At 45.5% G+C, this 27892-nt stretch overlaps 1 protein-coding gene across 2 annotated transcripts; it reads left to right on the top strand.

Annotated features, from left to right (window-relative positions):
* Ndufa9 (NADH:ubiquinone oxidoreductase subunit A9) lies at nucleotides 1–27892 on the top strand. 2 transcript variants are annotated; one of them, XM_052174919.1, is made up of 11 exons: nucleotides 1–97; nucleotides 5589–5759; nucleotides 6125–6222; nucleotides 8037–8128; nucleotides 9629–9770; nucleotides 14284–14386; nucleotides 16012–16079; nucleotides 17906–17982; nucleotides 21623–21718; nucleotides 24864–24930; nucleotides 27657–27892. In XM_052174919.1, the coding sequence occupies exons 1-11, from the start codon at nucleotides 49–51 to the stop codon at nucleotides 27825–27827; spliced, it is 1134 nt and encodes a 377-aa protein (XP_052030879.1). In that variant the 5' UTR covers nucleotides 1–48; the 3' UTR covers nucleotides 27828–27892. The 2 variants fall into 2 exon arrangements, with proteins under 2 accessions (XP_052030879.1, XP_052030880.1); XM_052174920.1 differs by lacking the exon at nucleotides 27657–27892 and adding an exon at nucleotides 26583–27627.

Raw genomic sequence — 27892 nt, 5'->3', positions numbered from 1 at the left:
GTTGCCGTAGTTGGCGGAAGCACCGGCCGTGAGGCATTGTGGGAGAAGATGGCGGCCGCCGTCCGCTTTCGGGTTGTTAGAGCGCTTCCAATGTCACGTAAGTGTCACCGGGGACCGGGTCTTGGGGCTGCGTTCCGCAGCGGGAACATAACCTTTTTTCCTTGTACTCTTGGCTCATCTGTGAAACTGTGCACTCGGGAAGGGGACAGAGCTGGAGAGTAGCTGGGTGGGACGAGGAGAACCCGGACACTTAAAGGCTTGAGATATGCGGAGATTGTTGGAAAGGTTGAGATCAAAGGAAATACTTATTCTGGGAGGAAAAGGGGCTTGGACAGCAGGACATCGATTGACTTCATGGTAGTAATCGCAATGTAAATCGTAATCTGCGCCATAGATGGAGACTCTGTGAGGTTGTGGCGCTAGGGTCTGCAGCAGAAGAGAGATGTGGAGAATTGGGAGCTGGATGGAAAGAAAAGCGAAGAAACGCTTAGGATTTGCCAGCATTGTTTATTTACTTTTCTGTTGTGATTGAATCTGTTCACAGTCCTCAAATCGAAACCGTGCATTTGCTCTTGCAGAATAAGGAAAGCAAAGCATTCAGTCATTCCACTTCACGGTCCTTTCACCCTCCACGCTACAAAACGTGCCCACTTCAGTTACATTTTTCCGTAGTGTGTTTTAAAAAACTCATTACAGAATGTCAGTCATTCTCAAAATTGCTTCATATCAGATCACTTAGAAGAGCTCAGGGTAGTTGGAGCAGGAAATTCCAACAGCTGCTAAGCGGTGCGGGGTGGGGTGGGGTGGGTGGGTCAGATGTCCTTTTGCCACTACCAGTGCCATCACCACTTCTTTGCCATTTCTGTTCCCCCCAAACCCCCAGACAGGGTTTCCCAGTGTAGCCCTGGCTGTCCTGGAACTCACTCCGTAGACCAGGCTGGCCTTGAACTCAGAAATCTGCCTGCCTCTGTCTCCCAAGTGCTGGGATTAAAGGCGTGCACCACCACTGCCCTTCTTTGCCATTTCTATTGCTTCTTTCTTTATGTCACCAAGGGAGCCCAGGCTACTGAAAGTAGACAAAACAAGATCACTCCCAAGAAGTCCTTTATTAGGTCTCCTGCTACACTACTGGGAAAAACAGCAAAACAGTATGTCTCCCGGGAGACTCTCCAGATGAGCCGTGCTAGACAGGCAGAGAAGGGGTATTTGGAGCAATCACAGCCTATCCTCTTTAGTACCAGTCACAGTCATCCCTCTGTGTATGTACTCTGACCTCGGAAATGGTCATCTAGAATTGGGTTGTGAGCATAAAAATCTGGTACAAACTGCTTTAGGTAACCTGACTGAGGTGGGGCTTTCAGGAGTCAAGGCTGCTTCGGTCATGTAGTTTTCCCAAGGCATCCATGGGATATTCAGGACCACTGGTGCTGCCGTTAGGGTAGGCCAGCCGGCTCGTTGATGAGTCCTTTGCTCAGATAATCAGAGCAGCAAAAGAGAGTCCAACAGCTGCTCAATAGGGAGTCACCTGTCCCTATGCCCCAGTCGTTTCTTATTTACTGTAATGAATATCAAAGGAGCGTTAGAGTAGGATTGCAAAACAAAAGTATATATAGTAGCTCACGCTTGAAACCTCAGTACTTGAGACAGGGAGGCTGGAGGATCATTGTGGGTTCAAAAGCAGTTAAGGATACATAGGGAGGGAGTTCTAGGGTAACCCAGTTACACAATGATACTGTCTCAAAAAAAAACTTAAGTTTTTTAGCACTGTTAGATAAGGCCAGCCTATTGCCCTAGGGCGAGGTGGTCCCCCCTTGTGGATGCCCTGTTTCTGTCTTAGGGCACTCATTCACATTCTTACTAGCCGAAGATTGTTTTTCAGTGGTTTCTTTTTTTTTTTTTTTTTAAAGTAAATTCTTTTGTTTATGTGAATTTTCCATTATACAACAAACATGAAATAAATTTATAAAGAACAAAAACTAGTACTACACTAGCTGGATTCCATCATTCCCTATAAACTAATTTGTATTACTTTCTTTTTTTTTTTAATTTTTTTATTCGATATAATTTATTTACATTTCAAATGATTTCCCCTTTTCTAGCCCCCCCACTCCCCGAAAGTCCCGTAAGCCCCCTTCTCTTCCCCTGTCCTCCCACCCACCCCTTCCCACTTCCCCGTTCTGGTTTTGCTGAATACTGTTTCACTGAGTCTTTCCAGAACCAGGGGCCACTCCTCCTTTCTTCTTGTACCTCATTTGATGTGTGGATTATGTTTTGGGTATTCCAGTTTTCTAGGTTAATATCCACTTATTAGTGAGTGCATACCATGATTCACCTTTTGAGTCTGGGTTACCTCACTGAGTATGATATTCTCTAGCTCCATCCATTTGCCTAAGAATTTCATGAATTCGTTGTTTCTAATGGCTGAATAGTACTCCATTGTGTAGATATACCACATTTTTTGCATCCACTCTTCTGTTGAGGGATACCTGGGTTCTTTCCAACATCTGGCAATTATAAATAGGGCTGCTATGAACATAGTAGAACATGTATCCTTATTACATGGTGGGGAGTCTTCTGGGTATATGCCCAGGAGTGGTATAGCAGGATCTTCTGGAAGTGAGGTGCCCAGTTTTCGGAGGAACCGCCAGACTGATTTCCAGAGTGGTTGTACCAATTTGCAACCCCACCAGTAGTGGAGGAGTGTTCCTCTTTCTCCACACCCTCTCCAACACCTGCTGTCTCCTGAATTTTTAATCTTAGCCATTCTGACTGGTGTAAGATGAAATCTTAGTGTTGTTTTGATTTGCATTTCCCTAATGACTAATGAAGTTGAGCATTTTTTAAGATGCTTCTCCGCCATCCGAAGTTCTTCAGGTGAGAATTCTTTGTTTAACTCTGTACCCCATTTTTTAATAGGGTTGTTCGGTTTTCTGGAGTCTAACTTCTTGAGTTCTTTATATATATTGGATATTAGCCCTCTATCTGATGTAGGATTGGTGAAGATCTTTTCCCAATTTGTTGGTTGCCAATCTGTCCTCTTGATGGTGTCCTTTGCCTTACAGAAACTCTGTAACCTTATGAGGTCCCATTTGTCAATTCTTGCTCTTAGAGCATACGCTATTGGTGTTCTGTTCAGAAACTTTCTCCCTGTACCGATGTCCTCAAGGGTCTTCCCCAGTTTCTTTTCTATTAGCTTCAGAGTGTCTGGCTTTATGTGGAGGTCCTTGATCCATTTGGAGTTGAGCTTAGTACAAGGAGACAATTTTCAGTGGTTTCTTGACATCGGAACTGTACTCCTTTTGTTTGTCTTCTTGTTTTCTGTTTGGGTATTTATTTAGGATAAGAGAGTATATATGTGTATGGCACAGCCGTATCCACTAGAAATGGTGAGACTGACGACGCCTCAGAGCTGCTTGACACAGTTCCAGCAAAGCTGAGCGCATTGCTGCAGTCGCTGTCCTTCTATCTCTAGCTTTTGGGTTTTGGTCTCTGCCTGTTGCATCCTTGACTTTCTGCATCATGATTCAATTTCCTGAGTATGTCTTTTCCTGAGTCTTTTTAGGAAGATCCTAAAATTAACTTTATCTGGCCACTATTTGGAAGTCTTCCTTATGCCCTGGGGATCATTGAGCACAGATGAGCACAGAGCTAGATGACGCCGTTATTCCAGGAATATGCTTGGGGTCTCTGCCCCTGAGTAAACTCAAATTGTAATTGATGCAGGGCAAACAGAGAATTGACAAGTTCCGACTGGCCAGGAGAATAGGTTACAGATTCAAGGTATCTTCTTATTATATTCTTAGAGTTCTCTGGAAATGTAGTATAAAGATAGGGGCTTGTACAGGTATGCCGCTGGAGGAGTAAAACTCAGTAAATAAGATAGACTAAAATAAACTACTTTATAGTGTAGATGATAATAGTAATAGAATAGATAGCAATAGAAGTTAGGTATTAGTATTTTCTATTCACAAAAGACCATTTCATATATTTTCTGTTTGTCTGGAGTGTTTTAAAGCTACAAATATTGCTAGCCTAAAAGCAGGCTGTCATATAATAAACATGTTTGCTCCCCCCTTTCCTTCCTTCCTTCCTTCCTTCCTTCCTTCCTTCCTTCCTTCCTTCCTTCCTTTATTTGTTTCATGAGTACACTGTAGCTGCCTTCAGTCGCAACAGAAGAGGGCATCAGATCCTATTACAGATGGCTGTGAGCCACCATGTGGTTACTGGGAATTGAACTCAGGACCTCTGGAAGAGAGGTCAGTGCTCTTAACCACTGAGCCATCTCACCGGCCCTGGTGGAGACATTCTTTAGATTCTTTAAGTCAGAGTTATAGGGCTGATAACAATAAAAGCTGTTCTGTTTGTATTTTTTACTGGATATTTTATGTATTTACATTACAAATGTTATCCCCTTTCCCGATTTCCCCTCTGGAACCCCCCATCCCAACTTAGTATTTTCTAATTGTAACTAAACTGTAACCCCGGACATGTAATGAAGAGTCAAACATATATTCTGTACCACGTGGATCTCACTAGGCTGTCTTTGTCCTGTGAGACTTGTATAAAAAAAGAAGCACCTGGTTGCTAGTCTGTCAGAACAGCAGAAATGGCCTGATTGCTAGTCAGTCAGCTGTGAGACTGCCCCGCCCCCTTGCCTATCCTTCTCTCCTTTGCAGTGACCCTTCATGCTGGGAAGACCCTTTGCATGTGTACATATTTGTGTTTGGGTACATGAGAACGTGTGTGCATGTGAAGACCAGAGGCCAATATCTGCTGTCTTCCTTAATCACTCTCCACTCTGTCTGTCTGTCTGTCTGTCTACCAATTGCTTATTTATCTGAGACAGAATCTCTCACTGAGCTTGGAAGTCACTGACTTGGCCAGGTTGTCTTGACAGCAAGCTTTAGGAATCCACCTCTCTCAGCCTCTCTGTAGGTGACGAGAGTCACTGCAGTTATAAAGGCGTGCCAACCATCCTGCTTGGGTGGTTTTTTCCTTTTCTTTTTCCTTCCCCCCTTTCCTTTTCCTTTCTTTTCTTTTCTTTTTTTCTTTCTTTTTTCTTTTTATGTGACAGGAGTTCACGCTCAGTCGCCATGCTTTCACAGCAAGCACCCCACAAGTCGAGCCAGCTCCCCTCATTTTTTTTTCCTGTTTTCCTTTTGAGATGCCAATAGTCTTCTGCCCCCAACCACATCATTACCTCAACTCGCCTGCCATCCAACTTCAGTCATGTCCAGAGAGTCTGCCGCTGTGACCCTCTGCAGTCTGGCTCTTTCTCACCTGTATTTAGTTGTGCACACACTGTGTTTCTTGTAGGATTCCAGTCTTGGTCATTCCTCTTTAAACCCTTTCTCAAAATACTTTATCCAGAAACTTTACCCAGAAATCCTTTCTTGTGATAATATGGCTTGATGTTATGGAGCCCATAGGACATGGTATTTACTTTCTAATTTTATATAATTCCTGTAGATTTTATGCTACAGGAATTTGTGCTTACTATTTTCAGTACTTAAATCCCTAAGGAACAAGTTTCTCGGAACCTTTTATGCTAACGTGTGCATGTTTGCGGGCTCTGGTGTTCCCTGAAGGTCCTGCCATTACTGTAGCAGCTTCATCTGTGTTCTGTGGCTCACACCATCGCCAGCTTCACCATGCTGTCATACCTCACGGGAAAGGTGGCCGCTCATCTGTCAGTGGAGTTGTGGCCACTGTGTTCGGAGCCACAGGATTCCTGGGACGATACGTTGTCAACCAGCTTGGTAAGTCAAGTTCTTTTAGTTCAGTGTGCTTCATGCCTTGGACTAGGATTACCTGACTTGAGACTGCAAGCCATGTGGTTTTGTTTTAACGATATTACAAGTTCTTCTATCTTAGATTTATATAAATGTTATCTGCCTTGGCATTGTGAAGGCATTCATGCTTCCTCTATAGGATATTATTATGGGAATGAATAACTTTATATTGGGAATAAATAAGTATATAGGAAACAATATGTGAGGTTATGGCATCTTTAGTATGCCAGAATAAACTTTGTTTTAAGTATTAAGTTAATCCATCTATTATATTTGAATTTAATATTGACATATCCATATTGATGTTGATCTTGGTTCACTCCATCTTTTAGGACGAATGGGGTCACAAGTGATCATACCGTATCGGTGTGATATATACGACACCATGCACCTTCGTCTAATGGGTGACCTGGGCCAGCTTATCTTTCTGGTAAGACTTTATGATGTTAATATAGTTTCTGAGGTCATTGTTAGCGATAAGAGGAAGTGTAATAAAGCAATAGTTTAATCTCAGAGGGGATCAGTGCATCCTCTTGTTTTAGCTTGCAAATCCTACTCTGGTCATCAGCAAACCTTTTTTGTAAAGCACTAATGATTATTTACAATTTTCAGATCAGAGAATCTTTGTCAGAGCTGCTGAGCTCTACCCGTAGGCCCTAAAGCAGTCGTAGACAGTATGCAAGTGAATGGATGAGGCTGTGCTCCAATATTACTTGGTAGACTGTAGGCCATATATGCCTGCAGGGTCTAGTTACTAACTCCTCCTCTAGACATGTGCTTCTGCATGGTAGACGTTAGCCATGTGTAGCTGTAGAGCACTTGAATTGTAGCTAGTCTGAATTGAGATGCACTATAAGATAAAAATACAGATTTCAAGGACTGCATGAAAAATCATATTAGTATGTTAATATTTATAGTATTTTTATTAAAATATTTTTGATATATTGGGAGAAATAAAATATGAACATGAACTTGTCTTGATTTTGTGTTTACTCTTTTAATTGTGGCTAGTGGAAAATACCAAAAAGTACATTTAGGATTATATGTGTGATTTTACAGACAGAATCACCAGGAGGAAGTCTAAGACTTGGCTTAGTTAGTATGACGCTAGCTGTGCCCAGCCCTCTCTGAGCATTCCCTCTTGTTTTTCTGCAGTCTCTAGGCTTCTCAGGCCAGGGGTCCCCAGAGAACTAACGAGAGCCCGCAAGGATATGGTTAAGTTGTATAGATTCTTTGGTTGACTAGTGATGATGAGCTGACTATAAATCATGTAGGATTTCAGCTCAACTCATACACTTTTGCACTGTGACTATAAATTAAGTAATCTCAGGGAGAAAAGCACAGAATTTTCTGTACTAAAGTGAAAATTGTCCCAGATGTGATGGCTTATTCCTGCAGTCCCAGCACTTGGAGTCTGAGACAGGAGGATTCTTGTGATTTTGAGGTCAACTTGGAATACATTGTGAATATTGGGCTGTTCAGGATGGAGCAAGGCTCTGCCTTAACAAGCAGCAGCCAGGCACAGCGGCACACAGTTGTAGTCCTAGCAGTGGACAGGTGGAAGCATTCAGGGTTAGCCTGCCTGTGTGAGACCCCATGGAAAGCAACAGTAACGACAAGACCTGGAGGTTTTCATCTCTGGTTTCTTCAATTCTTGGTTTTGTGTCTTTACAACAGCTGATGTAAAGTATTAGGGGCTGGAGGTGTAGTAGAGTTAGTAAAATGCTTGTCGTACATGCTTGAATACCTGGGTTAGATTCCTAGTACTACAATTAATGAAAAGTAGATAGATAGATAGATAAGTAAATAAGGAAAGACTTGCAGAGAATGAGGCGCTAGCCCTGAGTTCCCGAGTGGCGTGCTGCTCCTTGTGGCTGTCTCCTCTGGCGGTGGCCGGAAGATTCGCTCACCTCCCACTTGCTTCTTTGTACACTGGGGACAGAATTACTGCAGCTGCATCAGTGGCTGCTCAGAGAGCTGGATGTCAGCTTGGGCCTCCGAGGACAAGAGTGGCCCACTAAGTATATGCCATTAACCTTGCCTGCCTCTTTTCTGTTTGATATCACGAGTGACATGGGCTTCTACTTCCTTGTCTTGGAAGAGTGGGGGAGTGAGCGGGGAGTGTGAGTGGAGTCGTGAAATGGGCCTGTGTCTGACCTGCTGCAGGTGACTGTTCTGAGAGGCTGTAGGTGCTGAGATGTGATGTGCCGTATGTTTTACTCTGATTGGTCTCTGCTGTCACAGGAATGGGATGCGCGAGACAAAGAGTCTATCAGGAAGGCGGTACAACACAGCAACGTGGTCATCAATCTTATTGGGCGGGAATGGGAAACCAGGTAAGTCCCAGTCTTCTTTCTTTTCTGTTGAGCTCTAGGGTATAAATAAATACATACATAAATAAATAAAGGAAGAAAGAAAAGAAAGAAGAAAGAATTGAAGAGAAATCAGGAGCTAGCAACATTTACAGGGATCTTCTGGTGCTAGGGGTTAAGTTACAGTGCCATTTTGGTCAGCCCCCAGTATGGGTAAGTTTGTTGGCGCAGTGTAGTGGATGTTAGCGGTAGTGGTTGGTGCTGTGGATTTTGCAGTGACCAGTGTTGACTCTGCTTGAACCTGTCATGTGGGGTGGAGCTAGGATGTAGGATTTGCTTGCCCCGCTGTTCACTTGTGTTTAGGATTGCCTCTCCGCATAGTTCATTGAAGATGGTGTAAGTACTGATTTGAGTGTTGTTTAGTTTTTATGGGGATTATTAATAAATAATGATTTATTGTTGTTTTTTAAGGTTTTTATTATTAACTCTTAAGATAAGGTTTTACGTATCCCAGGGTGACCCTGTTAGACTTACAGTTCTCCTGCCTCCACCTTGCAAGGGCTGTACTCACAGCTGCGGCTGCCACGCTGACCTCCATTAATAACAAGCTTATATTTTCACAGACCTTTGTTTACACCCTTTTACCCTTTAGCATTTATTAAGTGTCTGACTTAGATTTATTTTTGTACCCCTGTTTCAATAGTTTAAAATCTTTGATGACTTACAGGGTCCTTTTCAGCTTTGTGTCTCCTGTAGAGACTAACAGTGGCTTGTGCAGAGTAATTAATTATTTAGCTAACGTTAGGCTTGGATTGTGGCTGAGCTCCCTCCCTCCCTCCCTCTCTCCTTCCCTCCCTCTCTCCTTCCCTTCCTCCCTCCCTCCCTCCCTCCCTCCCTCTTGTCTTCTTTCCCTTTCTAAATACTGAACTTAGGGCCTTTCTCATGTCAGACATATGTTCTACCACTGAGCTGTAGCCCCAGTCCCACTTTTCTTAATTTTGAGCTTAGGTTTCACTAAGTTGCCCATTTGCACAGTTGGTCTTAAGCTCACTCTATAGCCCAGGCTAGCTTTGAACTTGTGAGCCCCTGTCTCAGTTTCCCAAGTAGTTAGCATTGTAGATCTTTTTCACCATGCCCCGCCATAACTGATTTTTTTTTCTCTTTAGGGGAACAAAGTTCTATGGGTTCCTTTCCAGCCCCAGTACTTCCTTGCTTCCCTCTAGCCAGAATAGTCAGGTCTTCTTGAAGTGCCTTGGTCACAAGGTTCCTTGAGAACATAAAGAACTTTTTATGCTGGCTTTATAACTTGGGGTAAGCCTTTAACTAAGTATATTGACAATGAGCAGGCCTGGAAACCTTAGGAAAAATTACTTTTGGCTTAGAGTTAAGGCATTACTATTTAAAAAGTTAACTGTTATAAATTCTAGTACTGTCATGAAAACCAAAATAGTATAGAGCACTCTGAAATCATGAATCTTCCTGAATTCTTTACTGCTTTCCCCCCCCACCCCCTTTTTCTTCCAGAAACTTTGATTTTGAGGATGTTTTTGTGAATATTCCTCGAGCAATAGCGCAGGCGTCCAAGGAAGCTGGGGTTGAGAGATTCATTCATGTTTCACACCTGAATGCCAATATGAAGAGTACTTCTAAGTCCTTGAGGAGCAAGGTCAGTACCAGGGGCTTAGCAGGTGTTCCCTGGGCTGGGGAAGCTCTTTAGAACTTGATAGGGGTGAGAAGCTTTTCTCCAGCATGTCTTGAGAAGTCAGATGGTTTTCCATTGTCCTTCCAGAACAGGTGTACTAGTGATGTGGGTTTGAGTTGTTTGGTCTTTGATGTTGGGAACTGAACACAGGGATTTGGCCTTCATAGGCAAGCGCTTTATCCCTAAACCAGGGCTCCAGCCTCTGCATACATGTTGGGACATTTTGTTTGAGTGGTGTGTGGAAGGGTTTCAAATATGGATAGAGCGTATTACCTGTTTAAGGTCATGGGACGATGTGATAAGAGGTACACAAGAAACACCAGGAAATGTAGATCTTGATTCCTGCTTAAGGAGACATGCCTGTGTCACCTACTGTGATTACAGGACCGTCTTTCCTTCTCAAGCCTTCTGTAGTCGCAGGTTTCTGCCAGGCCCACCTGGCAGTGTGAAAGCTGCCAGGAATGATAGGGAGAGCTAGTGAAAATGCTCTTTGCATAGTTCATCTTTTCCTCCTGCAAACTCCACTCGTCTGGAATTGGCCACTGTTGCTCAGAGTACATCTAGGACCTAAAGTGTCCTTGTCCAGGCTTATTAGTGTCTGGGTCTACTCAGCAGCATTTGTCTTCGGCCACGGTGAACTTGTCTTGAGTCATCTTGACAAGGAAAACAGAGTTCCTGATAATGACTTTGGGTTTTTGACTCCTTGCATGTGTTTACTGAAAAAAACTATTAAGCACCAGTTATATGTTGTAAAGTGTGTTAGGTACTGAGTATACAGTTGTTTATCAAACAGACCTGATTCTAGCCTACATTAAGTTTCTAGTCTACCAGGGAAAATGATCCCGGCCCCATGAAGCATTGCAGAGGAGCAAAATGTCCCAAAGGAGCAGGGAATAGTGGGGTGGTGGAAGTGGGCAGTACTTGTAGCTAGCAACATTTAATTGTTAACATCAGAAAACTGAATGGAAGGGGCTATAGGGATTGCCAGGCAGTTCAAAGCATGTACTGTACTTGCAGAGGATCTGCGTTCCCATTAGATGGCTCACCACTGCCTGAACCTTCAGTTCCAAGGGGTCTGATACCATCTTCTGGCCTCCCCGGGTACTGCACTCGTTTGTATAAAACCTGACTCTAAACACATACATATACTCAGAATTTAAAAAATAGTATATTAAAAAAAAGGGGGGGGGTAAATTGGATGTAAACATAAAGGAAATGTATAGGCTCACATGTCTAAAACCAACACTAGGGAATCTTAGCTACCATTGGTGCCAACATTGGTCAAGCCTACAGCTTGTTTCAGGACTTTTCTCAGCTCTGATTGTCTCCCATAGTTACAGGACTGGCTTCCAGCATATCCAGCCACACACCCAGATAAGACATTGGAGAAAAGACAGTAGTGAACCCAGCATGGCTGCTTTTGAATGCAGGGTCACTGGATGTCATGGTTGCTGTAAGGGGGCAGGCATGTTGTGTTGAGGAGGAGAGATAGCAAACCTGACCAGCCCTCTCTTTAAGTCGTCTCGTGTGTGTGTGTGTGTGTGTGTGTGTGTGTGTGTGTGTGTGTGTGTGTGTGTTGGTACCGTTGGATAAGATAGGAATACTTGAGTGGGGTTAGCCCTTAAACCCGTGATTCTTAGCCTTACTTACACATTTGAATCACTGAGACTTCAGAACTCCAAGGCCCAGTCTGTACCCTAGACCAAATCAAATAGAAATCTTTGAGGGTGGAATTTGGGTGTCAGTACTTTTTTTAATTATTTTTTGTTTGATCTAGATAGAGAATGATCTGTGAAAGCTGTGCTTTTTGTTTGAATGAGTGAGTTTACTAAGCGCACATAAGCAAAAGTACAAGAGAAACTAGCAGGTGGTGGACAGAGGGAGGCAGCAGGTAGAGGTCGGTGCCATCCGGTCAGGGCTCACAGAGTCCAGCTGGGGTGAGGCAGGCAGCCCAGAGGGGTAACATGGCAAGAGTAACATGGCACCGGCACCCTGGGGAGCCCGGGATCCCTGATCACACTTGAGTCCCCGATGGAGCAGACAGCTGCAGATAGCATCATTGTTGAGGCACCGGCACCCTGGGGAGCCCGGGATCCCTGATCACACTTGAGTCCCCGATGGAGCAGACAGCTGCAGATAACGTCATTGACTGGGGAGCCTCGCCAGCTCCCACTGCAGTTTCAGCCAGAGCAGAGAGAGTGCTCCGTGGATGAGCTTCTGGCTGCTCCTCCCACTGCCGGGCATTTGTATACCTTGAAAAGAACGGAGTAATCTCTGTGGGAAGTGCTTTATCCTCCAGTTGTTCTTAAGGACACAATGCTTTTACACTGTTAGCATCTCCCATTAGAGAACCAGGGATCCAGCCTGACCCTGAATGGGGTTTTTGAAAGAAACTTGACATCAACCTTCTTCTGTCTCAGTGGGTGGAGGTCAGTCCTGCTTTAGAGCCAGCTTGTTAGCAGGCTTAAGAGCACATGATAACTTGCCAACATTATGTTCATTCTGCTCTCTAGGTGTCTTAGTCAGGGTTTCTATTCCTGCACGAACATCATGACCAAGAAGCAAGTTGGGGACTAAAGGGTTTATTGAGCTTACACTTCCACACTGCTGTTCATCATTAAAGGAAGTCAGGACTGGAACTCGAGCAGGTCAGGAAGCAGGAGCTGATGCAGAGGCCATGGAGGGATGTTTCTTAGTGGCTTGCTTCCCCTGGCTTGCTCAGCCTGCTCTCTTATAGAACCCAAGAATACCAGCCCAGAGATGGCACCACCCACAACAGGCCCTCCCCCCTTGATCACTAATTGAGAAAATGTCCTACAGCTGGATCTCATGGAGGCATTTCTTCATCTTAAGCTCCTTTCTCTGTGATAAGTCCAGCCTGTGTCAAGTTGACACACAAAACCAGGCAGTACACTAGGCTATTCCAAACTCAGCACAGATTAAGAGGCATTGTTTTACTTGAGAGAATGCAAGGTGGCCCAGTTTTGAACTTGGGTTTCAATATTGTCCCAGTTGTTCAGGGTTGATGACCCTGGAGCTCAGAAGAGAGATCTGTGCTGGACATAGAAGTTGAGAGTCAACAGAATCTGTTAATCAGAAGAAAAGGAAAGTATGGACGGCTCAGGGCGTGAGCAGGCTGACTGAGTAGAGAGCTCTGAATGGGACGGAGGCGTGCACATGCGCCAGTGTGGCAGAGCAGGGACTGAGCAGTGGTGGACCTGTGCGGCAGACAGGGAGACGGGAAGCTGGGATCCGTGTCGCAGAACCAGCATCAGGGCGGGACAAGGTTGTGTGTGAATAGTCAAGAGAACTACAGGGTCAGGGAGAGTGAAGTGTGAGGTGGCGCTGGGTGGTGGTGCAGCAGGGTGGGCCTAGTGTTCTCTAGCTTGGCCCTTCTAGGGAAGGGGAGAGAGGAGGCAGGAGCGGGAAGAGTTTGCTGTGAAGCTGAACTTGGTTTTTATAGGGTGGAGCTCTACCTTGTTTACATTGAGACAAGGAGTTGGCAAAGAGGAGGAGGCAGATCCCTTAGACCTTGAAGGAGGCTGCTGCCACCGCCACCTCACTGACTCCTGTGGTAGGCTGCTAGGTCACTGACACAAAGCAGAGAATCTGTAACTAGGAGGAAGAATGTGGAGTCTGGAAAAACCATACTCCAGTTTCCCCTTCAGTATAGGTCCCCTAGCATAAGAATAGGAAGAACTGTTATTTTAAAAACAAAATCTCAATCCTGTGATTTTACTAAATGAACCAGAGAGACAGATGCTAGGGTGAAAGCCTGCTAGCTTAGAGAGGCAGAGAAAGCCCCCAAGTGACCTTCCTCCTCAGCCATCATCCCAGAAGGAAAGAGCTCCTTCTCCCTCTCCACACTTTCTTAATAACCCTTCAAACTGAATGTCTCTCCAGAAGTATACTTCCTGTGTGTCTCTCTAGCCATCCTCCTGACTTCCTTCCAGTCTCTATGGTCTTTTCCTATGTTCACTTCCTGTCAACTGGTTGCTTGCTCTATGTCTTGTATGGTTTACTTTATTTAATCATGTTTACAATAAACAGAAAGCTCTCGGAGTAAAGGTATGTGCTAGGGCTGAGCCACGCCATTACTAGAAACAGGCTTTTCCAGCACAGACTCTCATAATGTAATCAAATATCCAGCAACACTCTTAGATTAAAGGTGAGTGCTAAGGCTGAGCTACACCACAACCAGAGACATTTTTTTCCAGTATATAATCTCGGGGTTCATAGTGTGATCAAATATCCTGCAACAAAGAAGTTCTGGGTGTGGGATGTTTGTTTTTTATTATGTATGTGTGTGTGTGTGTGTGTGTGTGTGTGTGTGTGTTATGGCTAATATGATTATCTTCCAAAACTATGGTTACCTAATGAAAACAGGGCCTTGGCGATGTGAGCAGGGCCTGGTGGCGGGGGAGGGGCAGCCCTGTGCACTCACTGTGGAACTGAGAATGCGTTATTTTTGGTTTAGGCAGTAGGAGAGAAGGAAGTGAGAAGTGTGTTTCCTGAAGCCATCATCATACGGCCATCTGACATATTCGGAAGGGAGGACAGGTTCCTCAATCACTTTGCAAGTATGTATCTTTCTTCCCGGAAGCGAGGCCTGCTGGTAGCTTAACCCAGTTTGAGCTTAGCATCAGTGGGCAGTGTCTTCGGAGCTCCCAGACGGTTCTCTTTTCTGTTCACTTGCCTTCCCCTTTAGGGTTTTTTTCATCACTAGCAAGAGTCCTTTCTGCCTCTGGCAGCTGAAGGTCCAGTTAAATGTGTCGGGACTTGGGGGAGGCTGTACAACTTTATTCTCCTGAAGCTGCCAAAGGCAGTGATCATGCTTGTTCCAGAGCATGGACTTCAGGGCCAGACTTCAAGTTTAAACCGCAGTAACCCAGTGACCTTGGCAAGGTATTAGCAAGTCCCTTGAGTTCTATAAATCCTTCCCTGTACCCATCCTGGACACCTGGGAACCACTCACTGATCTTTTTACTGGCTTGGTAATTGTATCATTTTCAAAATCAACTTCTTTCCCTTATATACATTGAGGATTTGTCCCTGACTCTTAGGGATTTGTTTCCTTGTGTTGCTGAATAGTATTCCTTTGTTTGGCTGCAACAAATGGGTATTTGTTGATGAGATTTTGGTGTTTCCCTCTATCTCCTTCTTGATTGTGTCATCCAGAAATCTGTATTAATTTCCACTGTTTTTAAAATTATGATATATAATATATAATATGAAGTTTATCAACTGCTAGTTCTTTTTATGTTGAAGCTTTAACCCCTGATGTGTGGACAGATGGACTTGGAGGTCATTGAGGCTCCCTGACCTTGCAGGGGTGAGCAGCTAGTTGAGGGGCTTGGTGGCCTTACAAGGAGAGAAAGTCTCCATGTGCACACACTGAAGTAGGCACCTACGGACACAGGAAGAAGATGGCCATCTACAAGCCAGAAAGAGAGGCTCTCCACAGCCTGCTGACACATGGCTTTGGATTTTCTAGCCACCAGGACTTTGAGAAAATAGAGTTTGTGATTTTAAGCCATTGAGTGTGGTATTTTGTTGTGACAAGCTAAACAGACTTAGACAGACGTGTGTCTGGAGAGGTGAAATGCTGACCCATCCCGGAGGAGGTGGAGGCAGCCCTGGACTGGCAGCGGGCAGGCGAGAAGAGCTTGGAGGGCACGGCGAGATGCGGGCAGGAAGGAGCTGTACTGGCTGCTCTCTCATTGCTGGGAACAAATCCCTGGCAGGAAGCACCTCGGGGAGGAGGAGTTATTTTGGCTGACATTTTGTGGGACTACAGTCCACTGTGGTGGGGAGGGCGTGGTGGTAGCAAGGTGCGCCAGCTGTCCCTTTGTATCCATACTCAGGAAGCACCCCGACCCTTTGCTGAAACAGCTGAGGTGGTAACACTGTGAACTAGGCTGGCCTGGAACTCAGAGATTCTGTCTCTGCTTCCCCGGGGCTGGGATCAAAGGTGTGCACCATTACAACCCAGTCCCTACTTACCTACTTATTTATGAGTATTACAATCCAGCCTCTTTTGTTTGTCTGTCTGTCTTCTTTTGACTGATGAGCCATTTCAGCCCAGCCCCCTTTTTACTTATTTATTTCTTGAGTCCAGAACCCCCAGAATCTGCTATATTTGTTACATTATTTTCATTGTAAACATTCTGTAGACATTCTCAGAATAGGTTCTCGTTTCTTCCAGATTATCGTTGGTTTCTTTTTGTGCCTCTCGTTTCCTTGGGCTTTAAGACAGTGAAACAACCAGTGTATGTAAGTACCCTGCATGGAGGCTGAGGAAGGGGTGGAGCTGGATTTGGGTTTGGTTCAGTTTTCTGCATTCGTTCTCACCCACAGACTTCATTCTTTCCTTTGCCCACTTGCTTCAACTGGTTGCCTCAGTTTACTGAAGGGTGGCTGTCTTCTCAGTGTCCACTTATGAAAGCTTAATTGAGGCAGGTTACTGAGTTGCCCAAGCAAGCTTGAGCTCAGTGTGTAGCCCAGCCAGACCTCATCTTCCGAGGTGACCAAGGTTACAGGCCTGTTCCTCTGGCTGATGCCTTAACTCAGTAACTGGTTAAGCACGTCTCAGGATGTGTACGGTGTTCTAACACTGTGTTACTGGGAATATTCAGAGGATAACCTGTCAGATTTTTGTCCTCAAGTTCTTGTCAGGTCAATGGCAGTTAATATTCAATGTGGTAAGTGCTAGGAGAGGGAGAGCATTTTCAGTGACTGTGTCAAAGGCCACGAAATCCAGCTTCAGGCTGTTCACAATCAGTTGATAGGCATGGGCTCTGTTTCACATAGAGGTTGATGGCTCATACTAGGGCTGAGGTGAAGGAGGTTTGGTTCCATACTGGGTGGGGTGGGTTAGACCCGTGTTTCTGGCTTAGTTAGGATTTCTATTGCTGTGACAAAACACCATGACCAAAAGAAAGTTGGGAAAGAAAGGGTTTATTTTACTTTATAGCGTTTTAAGTTTTTCACTGAGGGAAGCTAGGGCAGGAGTCGAGTCAGGAGCTGATGCAGAGTTCATGGAGGCCTGCTGATTACTGGCTTGTTTTCTGTGGCTTGCCTTAGCTTGTTTTTACTCACGCCACAGGACCACCTGGCCACTGGTGGCCCCACCCAGAGCGGGCTGGGTCTTCTCACATCAATCTTCATTTAAGAAAATGCCTTACAGATTTGTCTACAGAACAGTTTATGGAGACATTCTCACTTATGATTCCTTCTTTCCAGATGAGTCTACCTTGTGTCAAGTTGACATAGAAACTAATTAGCAGTTTTCTAGTAATGACACTACTGATGTTTGGGACCAGATAATTCTTCAGTTCATTATGGGATATCAAGAAGCCACTCTATTCTTTAGTCAGGAGGTACCAGAGACAGCCACACCCTGCCCCTCTATGACAACTAAAATTCCATACAGTTGTTAGATGTTCCCTAGAACCATAAATAACTCTGGTTGTGGATTCTGGGTCTCTTGGTCTAAACCTCCTATGAAAGCCAGAGTGGCAGAACATGAGAACTCTGTATGGTTCAGTCTCTAGGTTCTGGTGGCTTAGGACAGAGTGGGCAAGAGTGTAAGAGATGGCATGGGAGAGCTGGTGGTAGGCCAGGTCAAGGCCTTGGGATGACTAGAGGACACTTCTGACTAGGACGGTAGCTGGCTGAGCCTGAACCTGATCGTGGGAACGCCTGGGTAGGCAGGTGCTTCCTCCAGCGTCCGAGGAGAGATGATGACAGGCACTGCTTTCCTTCCTCCCGTTCTCCTTCTCCCTTTCCATCTCTCTTTAACCGTTTATTTGTCTGTTTGTGTTTGGTCCTGGGGTTGAACCCAGCACAACATGAATGCCAGGCAAGCATTCTGTCTCTTGGCTACATTCTCACCTCAGCACCACCACCCCAATTTAAAGAAATCAAGACAGGTTGTACTGAGTTACTCAAGCTAGCCTTGAACTCTGTGTAACCCAGCCGACCTTTGCTTAAATTTTTCAACCTCTCATCTTCCTAGGTAACCGATGTTACAGGCCTCTTTCTCCAGGTCTGATGTTCCAGTTCAAGAACTGCCTAAATATGTCTTATGATTTGTATAGGTTGCCGATGTTTCCAAGGGAATTGCTAATGCGACTAAAGATCCAGATGCCGTCGGAAAAACCTTTGCCTTCACCGGGTAAGTGCCTCATAATACTAGTTCTTCCTGAGCAGGTCGTTCACAGAATTGCAGCATCTGGCACTCTCACTCAGCAGTTGAGGGAACCCAGGACCTGCCTGAAAATGCATGATTCTGTTAGCGATCTGAGAACCAAGTGCCCGAGACTACTGCAAAAGCAGTCAGCACTTGGTCTGTGGGCTCCTGTCTGCGGAGTCCACCTTTTGATGAAATATTCAAGGAATCCAGGTATAGTGACTCTCACCTGTAATGCTAGCACTTGGGAAGCTGAGACAGAAGGCTCACCACATGTTTCAGGCCAACATGAGGTACATAGTGAGTTTAAGGGTACCCTGAGCATGCAGTAAGACCCAGCCTTAAAAACATAAAACAAAACCCATGGTGGAAGAATGTTTCTGCACTGGAGATGTGCCTTTTTAAAAATTCCTAAGCTCACTGATTGAGCTAGACTGGACCACCAGCCCCGGGATCTGCCCATCTCTGACTCCCAGCCTCTCAGGCGTGTGCTGCTGTGTCCAGTTTCTTATTTATGTGAGTGCTGGGGGTCTAACTTCAGGTCAGGCTTGTGCAGCAAACACTTTACCAACTGAGCCAGCTCCCCACTCCTCCCAGATATCTGGTAGTATTAATCATAATGCTTTATTCTGTCATCCGTCAATTAAGGACCTATAACACACACACACACACACACACACAAGTACACGTGATTGAAAGTTAATAAACAAGTTCAGTAAAGACACAAAGTAGGTCAATGTAAAAATCAATTTTTATGTACTATCAAGTAAGCAATATGCAGATAGAATTAATCAGCTCCAAACCAAAGTTCTGGATGATTGCCTGTTGACCAGTGAGGCACCAAGTGCAGAGAGGGCTGTCTTTCCAACAGTGACCCTCTGGAAACTTGGAAGGTGGACTTCTACCTCCTGCCCTAGGTGAAGAAATAAACGCAAGCCTTGAACTATAAATTCTTGGAGTGGAACAATTCTAGACCTGGGTTTAGCAAGATGTTTTTAGCTATATCATTAGAAGCATAATCCATAAAAGGAAAAAATTAAGCCTTTAATTTTTTGAATTTGAGACGTTTGCATTTCAAATGTTACTATTTAAAAATGAAAAGCCCAGGTCTGGATAGATGGCTCAGTGGTCAAGAGCACATTCTTCCGGAAAACCTGAGTTTGAATTCTAGCACTTACATGACGGCCCACGACCGTCTGTCACTCCAGTCCCAGGGGTCCATATCATCTTCTGCCCTCTGTGAGCACAGCATGCAGATAGACATGCTAGCAAGTACACATTCTGTTACACACAGAACTTCTGCTGAGGAAGGTGATAGGAATGTTAAAGGACGTACCGAGAGGGCTGAAGTCTTGTTCTTACTAGGGAAAATGTAAGTTACATAGAGGGAGCATATCACAGGGAGATAATTTCAAATGATGTGGCAATGTGGAAAAAATAGGAAATATTGCATATTGGTGCTGATGTGAATGGAAAGTAGGCATAGTGATGTCCTTATAATGCTAGCACGCTAGAGACTAAGGCAGGAGAACCAAAAGTTCAAGGACAGTCTTTACAAAACCAGGTTAACACAGTGGGCATGAAGGGGGGGGGGGGGTTAGAAAGATATCCCAAGGCTAGATTATGCTGATGGGTGCACAACCTTATAAATTAAGATTTTATAGTGTATAAAATATTCCTTAATACTGAGTGATCCAGACAAGGTCTCTGTTTTTGTGGAGTTCCGACACCCATGTGTAATAAAGCCGTGTAGCATAAATTTCCCAAAGCAAAGCCCAGTGAAGCAGAGCCCGGAGGAGAGCGGGGGACAGTAACACTGGACGATGCAGGAGAGTGACAGCGTGGTGACCCCTGGTCTCTCTGGACCTTAACCTTTGAGACAAGGGCCAGTGTTGGCCTGTGGTGGGAATCTCACTAGAAGGACGTGGAGGCAGTGGGTAAGCAGTTCTCAGGAGAAGCAATGAAAAAGTGGTTAGGAGAAGGTGGTGGGGCTGGCCGGGTGGCTTACAGGGGAAGGGCACTCCGCACCAAGCTTGACTGCCTGAGTGTGGCTTGAAGCCGTGTGGTGGAAGGAGGCAACTTGAGTCCTGCAGTTGTCCTGACAAGCATGCTCACTGTGACATGCATTGTGGCAAGATACATATTGGGGGGGGGGGGGCGGTTGCTTCTAGGAGATGACTCTACAGCAGGGGAGGTCCCACCGGGGTTTAGACGATAACAGTGTCTTGTATGCTGTTCTGATCGATGAGTGAAGAGATGACTGAGGGTTCATGTTTCCAGGGACAGAGTAGTCAGGAACATGGTCTTCAGGAATGGAGTGGGAGAGTGCAAGCAGAGGGCTTAGCCACCTTACAAACAGGCGCCTCCTCATCTTAACAGGAGGAGCCGAGGGTATGTCCAGATGTAGTCCGGCTGTGAGTCACCAGGTTGTCTTCACTGGACCGTGAGCAGCCAACAGGAAGGATGGCTTGCCACAGAGAAGCAGGCGGAAACTTGGAGGTCAGAGAAGACAGATCAGTCAGTTCCCTGGGAGAATTCTAAGGATGGGGAAGCAAAGGGAGGGGAGGTCAGTTAGCTCCTTGTTCTCTCTCCTGCTGCTGGTTTGTTCTTTTTCTTTTGTTTCCCAACTCTTATTGTTGTTGTTTGTTTCTCTAGAGAAGGCAGGTATTTCCTTTAACCTATGCAGGGATTTGGCTGACAGGCATAGTGGAGAAAGTCTCAGAGGCAGGCTTGCTGAGGGTGTATTGGCAATGATCCCTAACAGTGAACCATGAAATGCAGGCTGGGAAGGGTAGTGAGCAACGGCTCTGCTGTCTGGCCACACGTCCTGGGCTGTTGCTGTGGCCTATTGAGGAGGCACCTTGCACACAGGTAGCTTGGTTTAGTGTTGTCCTGTTGTATAAACCAGACATCCTTGAAAACCCTTTGGAGATGTAAAGGAAGTTTGAGGGGTTTGTGAGATATTTCCCCAGCTGACACCAACATTTCTATTTGAACCGTGAGTCTTTTCTTGTGTTTTTATTTGTGAAATGTAAAATTAAATAATGAGGTTTGTAGTGGATTCTCTTTACTGTGCTCTCAGTTATAGATCTTTCTGAGACAAATGGCTTTAGGAAAATGGGTAAGTAGATGTTGAAATGTAAGTGATGATTAATTATTAAAGCTTGGTCCCAGATAAATAGTGGCTGTCTAAGTGGAAAGGGTCACAGTTGAGAAGATGGGCTTGGTATTCGTCATTGTAAGGGCTAGAAACTATCAGAGGAAAGAAAGTTGTAAATGACCAAGAACACATGAAGAAAAACTAACTTCATATATTAAAGAAATGCGGTGTAAGCCAGGAGTGGTGGCTCAGGCTGAGGCAAGATTACTGTGTTGAGGCCAGCCAGGACTAGAGTGAGAGTCTTTCTCAGAAGGAACAAAATCGAAGAGCGGGTATATTATAGACACATGTAAGAGGGAGAAGGAGGGTATGGAAAACAGGTCTCTCTGGCAGTTTGCTAACAGATGGCTTTTTTTTGTTTGTGTTTGTTACAGTGGGTTTCCTTTTTCATAAGAAGTGTTAATTATTTTTTTTTAAATATATATAGGGGGCAAATAATGTGAAGAACTCTGTTTTGGTTTCCAGGCCAAATCGGTACCTGCTCTTCCACTTGGTGAAGTACATCTTTGGCATGACCCATAGGACCTTCGTCCCTTACCCTTTGCCACAGTTCATGTATAAGTAAGTACGGTGTTGTTCATACGTAGCCACGAGAGAGCTGATTGGAGATACTATTCCTTATTCCTTCCCAGTTGGCAGAAATACTTCCTTTAGAGGTCAGTCTTCACACTTGTAATGATGCTACTCCTGATGCTATAATGCTGGCCAAGAAAGGAACCGTAGGTGGCCTTAATGAGCAAGGATGACCTAAAAGTCATCTTAGGTCATTCTTAGGTGACTCTTTGAATTTAAAACTCTAGTGTACTGGCTGGTTTTGTGTGTCAACTTGGCACAGGCTGGAGTTATCACAGAGAAAGGAGCTTCAGGTGAGGAAATGCCTCCATGAGATCCAGCTGTAAGACATTTTCTCAATTAGTGATCAAGGGGGGAGGGCCCATTGTGGATGGCACCATTCCTGGCCTGGTAGTCTTCTGTTCTATAAGAAAGCAAGCTGAGCTAGCCAGTAAGCAGCATCGGCTCCTGCTTCTTGACCTGCTTGAGTTCCAGTCCTGACTTCCTTTGGTGATGAACAGCTGTGTGGAAGTGTAAGCAGAATAAACCCTTTCCTCCCCAACTTGCTTCTTGGCCATGATGTTTGTGCAGGAATAGAAACCCTGACTAAGACAAATCGGTACCAGCATAGTGGAGTATTCCTGTGACAACCTGACCATGTTTTGGGGAGGACTGTGGAAGGACTTTGGAACTTTGAGATAGAAGAGCCATTGGGATGTTAGGAGCTCTGTGGAATGTTCTGTAGGAGCTTGGGAGAACAGTGCAGACTATCTAAAGGCCTGGCGTATGAAATTTCAGAGGGAAGACTAAAGACTTTTATCAGGGCTATTGCTATTTTTATTGTGAAGATTCTGTGGTTTTGGTTAGCTGGGGTTGAAGAGTCAGCTGTGATTAACAAGATACCAGACTACTAAAGTGAAACCTTTGCATTACTGGGACTATGGATGCTGGTTAGCTGGAGCTAAGAAATTAGTGGTGATTAAGAAGAGACCAGCATAATTGAGGCAAAATCTTCTGGGAATGTTTTCTGAGAGCACAGAGGCTGTGTTCCAGAGATAGCCAAAGTTGTACCTCGTGCTGCAGCTGGACTTGGTAATGTGTAAGAGTCACCCAGGTGGAACTGGTTTTGAAGGCATGAAGGGGTGATGAAGAGCAGCTGAGGCTCAGCATTGCGAGAGGCTGAGGAAGACCATTGGTGAAAGTGCAGCCTCTGTTGTAATTGATGACCCAGGACTGAAGGGGTCATGCAAAGGAGTTGAGACTTCGCACTATGAAGAGAGCCTCTGAGAGGCTATTGGTGAAGCCTAGCAGGAAACAGCAGTGTTTTGGAGATGCCAGTGCCATGAGATGACCACCAAGAACAGCAGCAGCAGTGGAGCACAGGCAGCTGGAGCCTAGAAGACAAGCTGTGTGCTACAAAGGGCAGGGCCGGAGAAGTGACCAAAGCCCTTGGAGGAGCCCGGAAGATCGTGAGTGGATCCCAGATGTTGGACGGTTAGAGTTTAATTTTGTTTTTGATTGTGACTCTGCCCTGACATTTTTTCCTTTTGAAGCAAGAAAGTATTTTTGTGGAGCCCACAGTTAAGAGACTTTGAATTGTAAAAAGACTGAATTTTAAAAGATTGGATTTTTTTTGTGTGTGTGTGTGTGTTTTTTAAATTGTGTTTTCAATGGAGAAATACGTCATCTATTTACAAAATAGCTCTTGGAAAATACAAGTACAGATCCTATAAAACAAAGCAAACTCCAGTCATGAGACCCTACTTACACCATGTGAAAGCAACAGCCTGATCTCCAGGTCATGGAAACTAGAAGTCACTGCACAGAAAAGACCCACGCCTCCAGCCTGGGGAAACTCGGATGCAGTTACATGGAACGGTTATTAAACTGACTTTTTCCCCAATGTGTAAACAAAACGACAAGACTAAATCTGTGCCAGGTGATGTCAGTCTAACTCAAGCAACACACAGACACTGGTATATGTCATCTGTTAGCAGACTGTCTTCTTTATTCAAGTGGTGGGGGGGGGGAGGGCAAGGTGACTGCAGAGGAAGAGGTGGAGAGAAGAACATTGTGTATAAATAACTTGAGTGGTAAAGAAAGCCTTCATTAATGCACAGCTAAGGGGAAAGACTATACTTCAACTTTGGAAATCAATTTAGAAGGACAGGGGAGAGTTTAAGTAATTTCAGTGTAGCATGAAAATGCACAAATGTGTGATATAGAATGCAGCAAAATGAAGGATTCCAAAACCATGCTCATACAAAGATCTGCTGCTACAGGTCTGCTTTATCCAGATTAATAAGAGATTGGATATTTTTAAGGGATTGAAATTTTAATATATAAAAATTTGTACGCTGGGTGGTGGTGGCGCACACCTTCAATCCTAGCACTTGGGAGGCAGAGGCAGGTGGATTTCTGAGTTCGAGGACAGCCAGGGCTACACAGAGAAACCCTGTCTCGAAAAATCAAAAAAGAAAATAAAAAGAATTTGTAAAGACTGTGGGACTTTTAAAATTATTTAGATATTGGGGATAACTATATTAAGGATTGAGGCTTAATGGTGATGTGTTTGTATGTCAAGTTAGCAAGGGATCAATTGCACTGGTTAGTTTTGTGTGTCAACTTGACACAGGCTGGAGTTATCACAGAGAAATGAGCTTCATTTGGGGAAGTGCCTCCATGAGATCCAGCTGTAAGGCATTTTCTCAATTAGTAATCAAGGGTAGGAGGGCCTGTTGTGGGTGGTGCCATCCCTGGACTGATAGTTTTGGGTCCAATAAGAAAGCAAACTGAGCAAGCCAGGGAGGGGAAGCAAGCCAGTAAGAGACATCCCTCCATAGCTTCTGTATCAGCTCCTGCTTCCCAACCTGCTTGAGTTCAGTTTGGAAGTGTAAGCTGAATAAACCCTTTCCTCCCCAATTTGCTTCTTGGTTGTGATGTGTGTGCAGGAATAGAAATCCAGGAAAGGGAGGCAGGGAGGATGAGTTAGATTTGTCTTCACAACAGGTAGTAGAGCCAGAAGTTATTTTCTCAGAAAACAGTGGCAAACTTAGTGAGTTCTTGTGTGCAGCAGTCCCTCCTTTCCTGGGGGTGCACTAGGCTGAGACCAGCGCAGACGCCTCTCACGTTGCCGCATATACTTCCATTGCAGCTGGATTGGCAAACTCTTCGGGCTGAATCCATTTGAGCCCTGGACAACGAAGGACAAGGTGGAGCGGGTAAGTCTGGGCATAGCAAGCCTCTCACCAGGCAGAGCGCTGCAGAGGAGAAGTCAGATTCGTTTGGTTGGCTGGCTTGGATAGTTCCAGGGCTTCTATGTGTAGGGTCGTCCTCCTGGCCGAGGCCAGCCCTTCTGTTCTGCTTTTGGCTCACATACATTCATTCTCATACTGTTTCACTGTTCACTGTCTTAGTATGTTCTTCCAGTGGGATCATCCTTGTCAGCATTCACGCATTCGTGATAGTCCTCCCTCTCCTTACTAAAGGCCAGACTCTCCTTCCCAGGTCCCTCTGGCCATTTTGCTATTTGTTGTGGTCCCTTATAAGTATTTTGGGTTCTGTTGTTATTTTAAGACAGGGTCTCTAGGCTGGGCTGGCCACAAACTCACTCTATAGGTGAGGGTGCCCAGAGATCCGTCTGTCTCGCTTCTAAGTGCTGGGATTACAGGGTGTGCTGCCACGCCTGGTTTTCCCTTCATTCACTAACCGCCAAGGAGCTCTCCGTACCTGATCCCAACAGATTCTGGTCTCATTCTTTGGTAAATCCATTTCAGTCACACTGTGTCCTCTTCTGCCCTGAAACTGCACTTTCCAAGGCTACCCATGACCCTGTGCTGCCACCTTGCAGACAGTTGTTTAACCTCCTCTCACTCCTGCTGTGAGCAACTTTGGAGGGGCTACACTTCTTCCTTTTGCAATGGTGCCTTAGCACCTGTGGCAGGCCCTTCTTGCACTGGGCTGCTCTGGAGGCCCTGTCCTGCTGCCCTCTCCTCCTGGTTGCTGTCTGTTCTGTCGGGGGTCCCAGCCTCAGCTGTCCTCACTTCTGTTTATAAATTACATTCATCCCAGTTGCCAGCTGCTGCTGCTGGAGGCCGTACTGCAGTCTCTCACCCAGCATGAATTGTTTTATGTCGGACCATGCAGACAGAGTAACATGTTATAAATAGAACTACAAGCTTTTTCTTTTTAAATCTTACCAGGAGTTTTTGTTTGATTTTGATTTTGAGATGGGGGTCTTGCTATCTTCACTGTACAGCCCAAGCTGACTTTGAACGTGTGCTGATATTCTTTATTTAGCTTCCCCCTTGTAGGGACCAGAGGCCTGTGCCGTGCCCTGCTGTTGCAAGCTTGTGTTCTGTCCTTGAACTCTGGCCTCAGTGATGGCCCTTTCTGTGCTGTCCTTGTAAGTCATGTAGTGGTCCCCTGCAGCTTTGTTTCCTGAGCCAGCATTACCCTGACAGGACTTCTGCAGTGCTCATGGTGGTCATGCTGCCGCGTTCAATGGGAAGGACTTGACACATGGCTACCATGACTGCAGACATCAGATTTGAGCTAGACGTAATTTTAGTTCACTGAAAGTGACATTTGAATTATGCTTGACTAAATGGCTTCTGTTTTAGATGGTAAAGGGCTAGGCCCTCAGCAGCCCTCAGTTGATGCCAGGTCGGGCCACTCCTAATTCCTGCCTGCCTGTTCATGTTAGGAACGTGCTTCTAGTAACACTGGAACTTTGCTGTGTATTCAAGGCAGCCTCTGCTCTGCCTACTGTTACCCAGGCAACAGTCCTCTTTCCCCTCTCAGTGAGCCCCTTGCTGCCAGTCCTGTCTCCCTGCAATGTGCTGAGCTTAAAGCCCTGCCTCTTCCTTCTCAGGTCGGCTGTGCTTGCCTGACTCATTGATCATCTGCTTCCTGCGTCCTCAGATCTCACTGGGAAGATGCCAAAGAAACATGACAGCATCCCAAGCTGAGAACTGTTGATGAGATGCAGCCACACTGTCCCCTAAGAGCCAAAGCAGAGCAAAGAATTGTTAACAGTCCCGGGGAACAGCCTCCCTGACAGACTGCCGTAAAAGCAGACACGTTTCCTGTGGCCACGAACCCCATTGTCTGACACTTGCTCTTACCTTGGCGACTAAGACAGTATGAATATAATAGGCAGACAGGCTTTGGGTTTGTTTGCAGAATGCCTAGAGCACTCAGCAGACACACTGGGGCCCTCTCTGTGGCTCATTGGGGTGGTCACAGCATGGGGCCCGCTACAGTTCCATGTACAGAGGGGTCTGCTTTCCGGGCAGCAGGCTGTCTTGTTCTTTCTTCCCTAAACAAGATTGGTTTGGCTTCAGGCTTTGTAGTGGGCATAACTTAACCCACAGTGAGTATAATTGGAGCAAAGAAAAGGCTGATGGGTCCAGGCGTGATGTTATAACCTGCAGTCCCAACCTTTGCGGGGCTGAGACAAAGCATTACTACAAGTTTGAAGTTAGCCTGGGTTAGATAATGGGTTCCTAAGAGTTCCGGTGTGAGACACTGTGCCAGAATCCCTAATCCAAACCAGACCAAAACGTTCAAACTGAAATAGGGAGCTAGAGTCCAGGGACCCAGCATAAGAAAATGGGGGTGCAGAGGTGGACTCCTACCTTAGCTGTTATCTGAATCTCTGGATGGAGAGATAGCTACTGCCTCACTACACCTAGGTTCAGCTCTGCATACATGTGCCTGTGGAACTGCTCTTCCAGGGTCACTGTCTTGTGGTCCTGGGGGGTATGGGAGATCTGCCTCAGGTCTTTGATCTATCTTCTCTATTCCACTTTTATGAGTTCCAGAATTAAAGATTGTTGTGGGGTCTCTGAAGATGCTTGCGTCAGTGATGAGCCTCCAGCTTGGGGGTGTGGGGGTCTGAGGGGTGGCACTCTGTTTCAGCATCCTCTGTGGCCCTTTGTCACAGATACACATCTCAGACGTGATGGCAACCGACCTGCCTGGCCTGGAGGATCTTGGCGTTCAGCCCACACCGCTGGAGCTCAAGTCCATTGAGGTGCTACGTCGACATCGCACTTACCGCTGGCTGGCGTCCGAGATCGAGGAAACCAAGCCTGCCAAGACAGTCAACTATTAGTGTCACCCAGGTCACTTGTTCGCTGTAAAAGAGTCACTCTATTAAATATCCGAGGATTCGGTCTA

The sequence above is a fragment of the Apodemus sylvaticus genome, chromosome 2 (assembly GCF_947179515.1).
Source record: "Apodemus sylvaticus chromosome 2, mApoSyl1.1, whole genome shotgun sequence".
Taxonomy (NCBI): domain Eukaryota; kingdom Metazoa; phylum Chordata; class Mammalia; order Rodentia; family Muridae; genus Apodemus; species Apodemus sylvaticus.
Note: the sequence above shows the minus strand (reverse complement) of the source record. Positions and strands in the feature narration are given on the sequence as shown.

Bases quoted from the DNA above. Each gene is read 5' to 3' on its own strand.
- Ndufa9 (XM_052174919.1), top strand. From the start codon at position 49: ATGGCGGCCGCCGTCCGCTTTCGGGTTGTTAGAGCGCTTCCAATGTCA. The intron at 16,080-17,905 runs GTAAGTACCCTG...TGATTTGTATAG, and splicing joins CAGTGAAACAACCAGTGTAT to GTTGCCGATGTTTCCAAGGG. The intron at 24,931-27,656 runs GTAAGTCTGGGC...CCTTTGTCACAG, and splicing joins CGAAGGACAAGGTGGAGCGG to ATACACATCTCAGACGTGAT.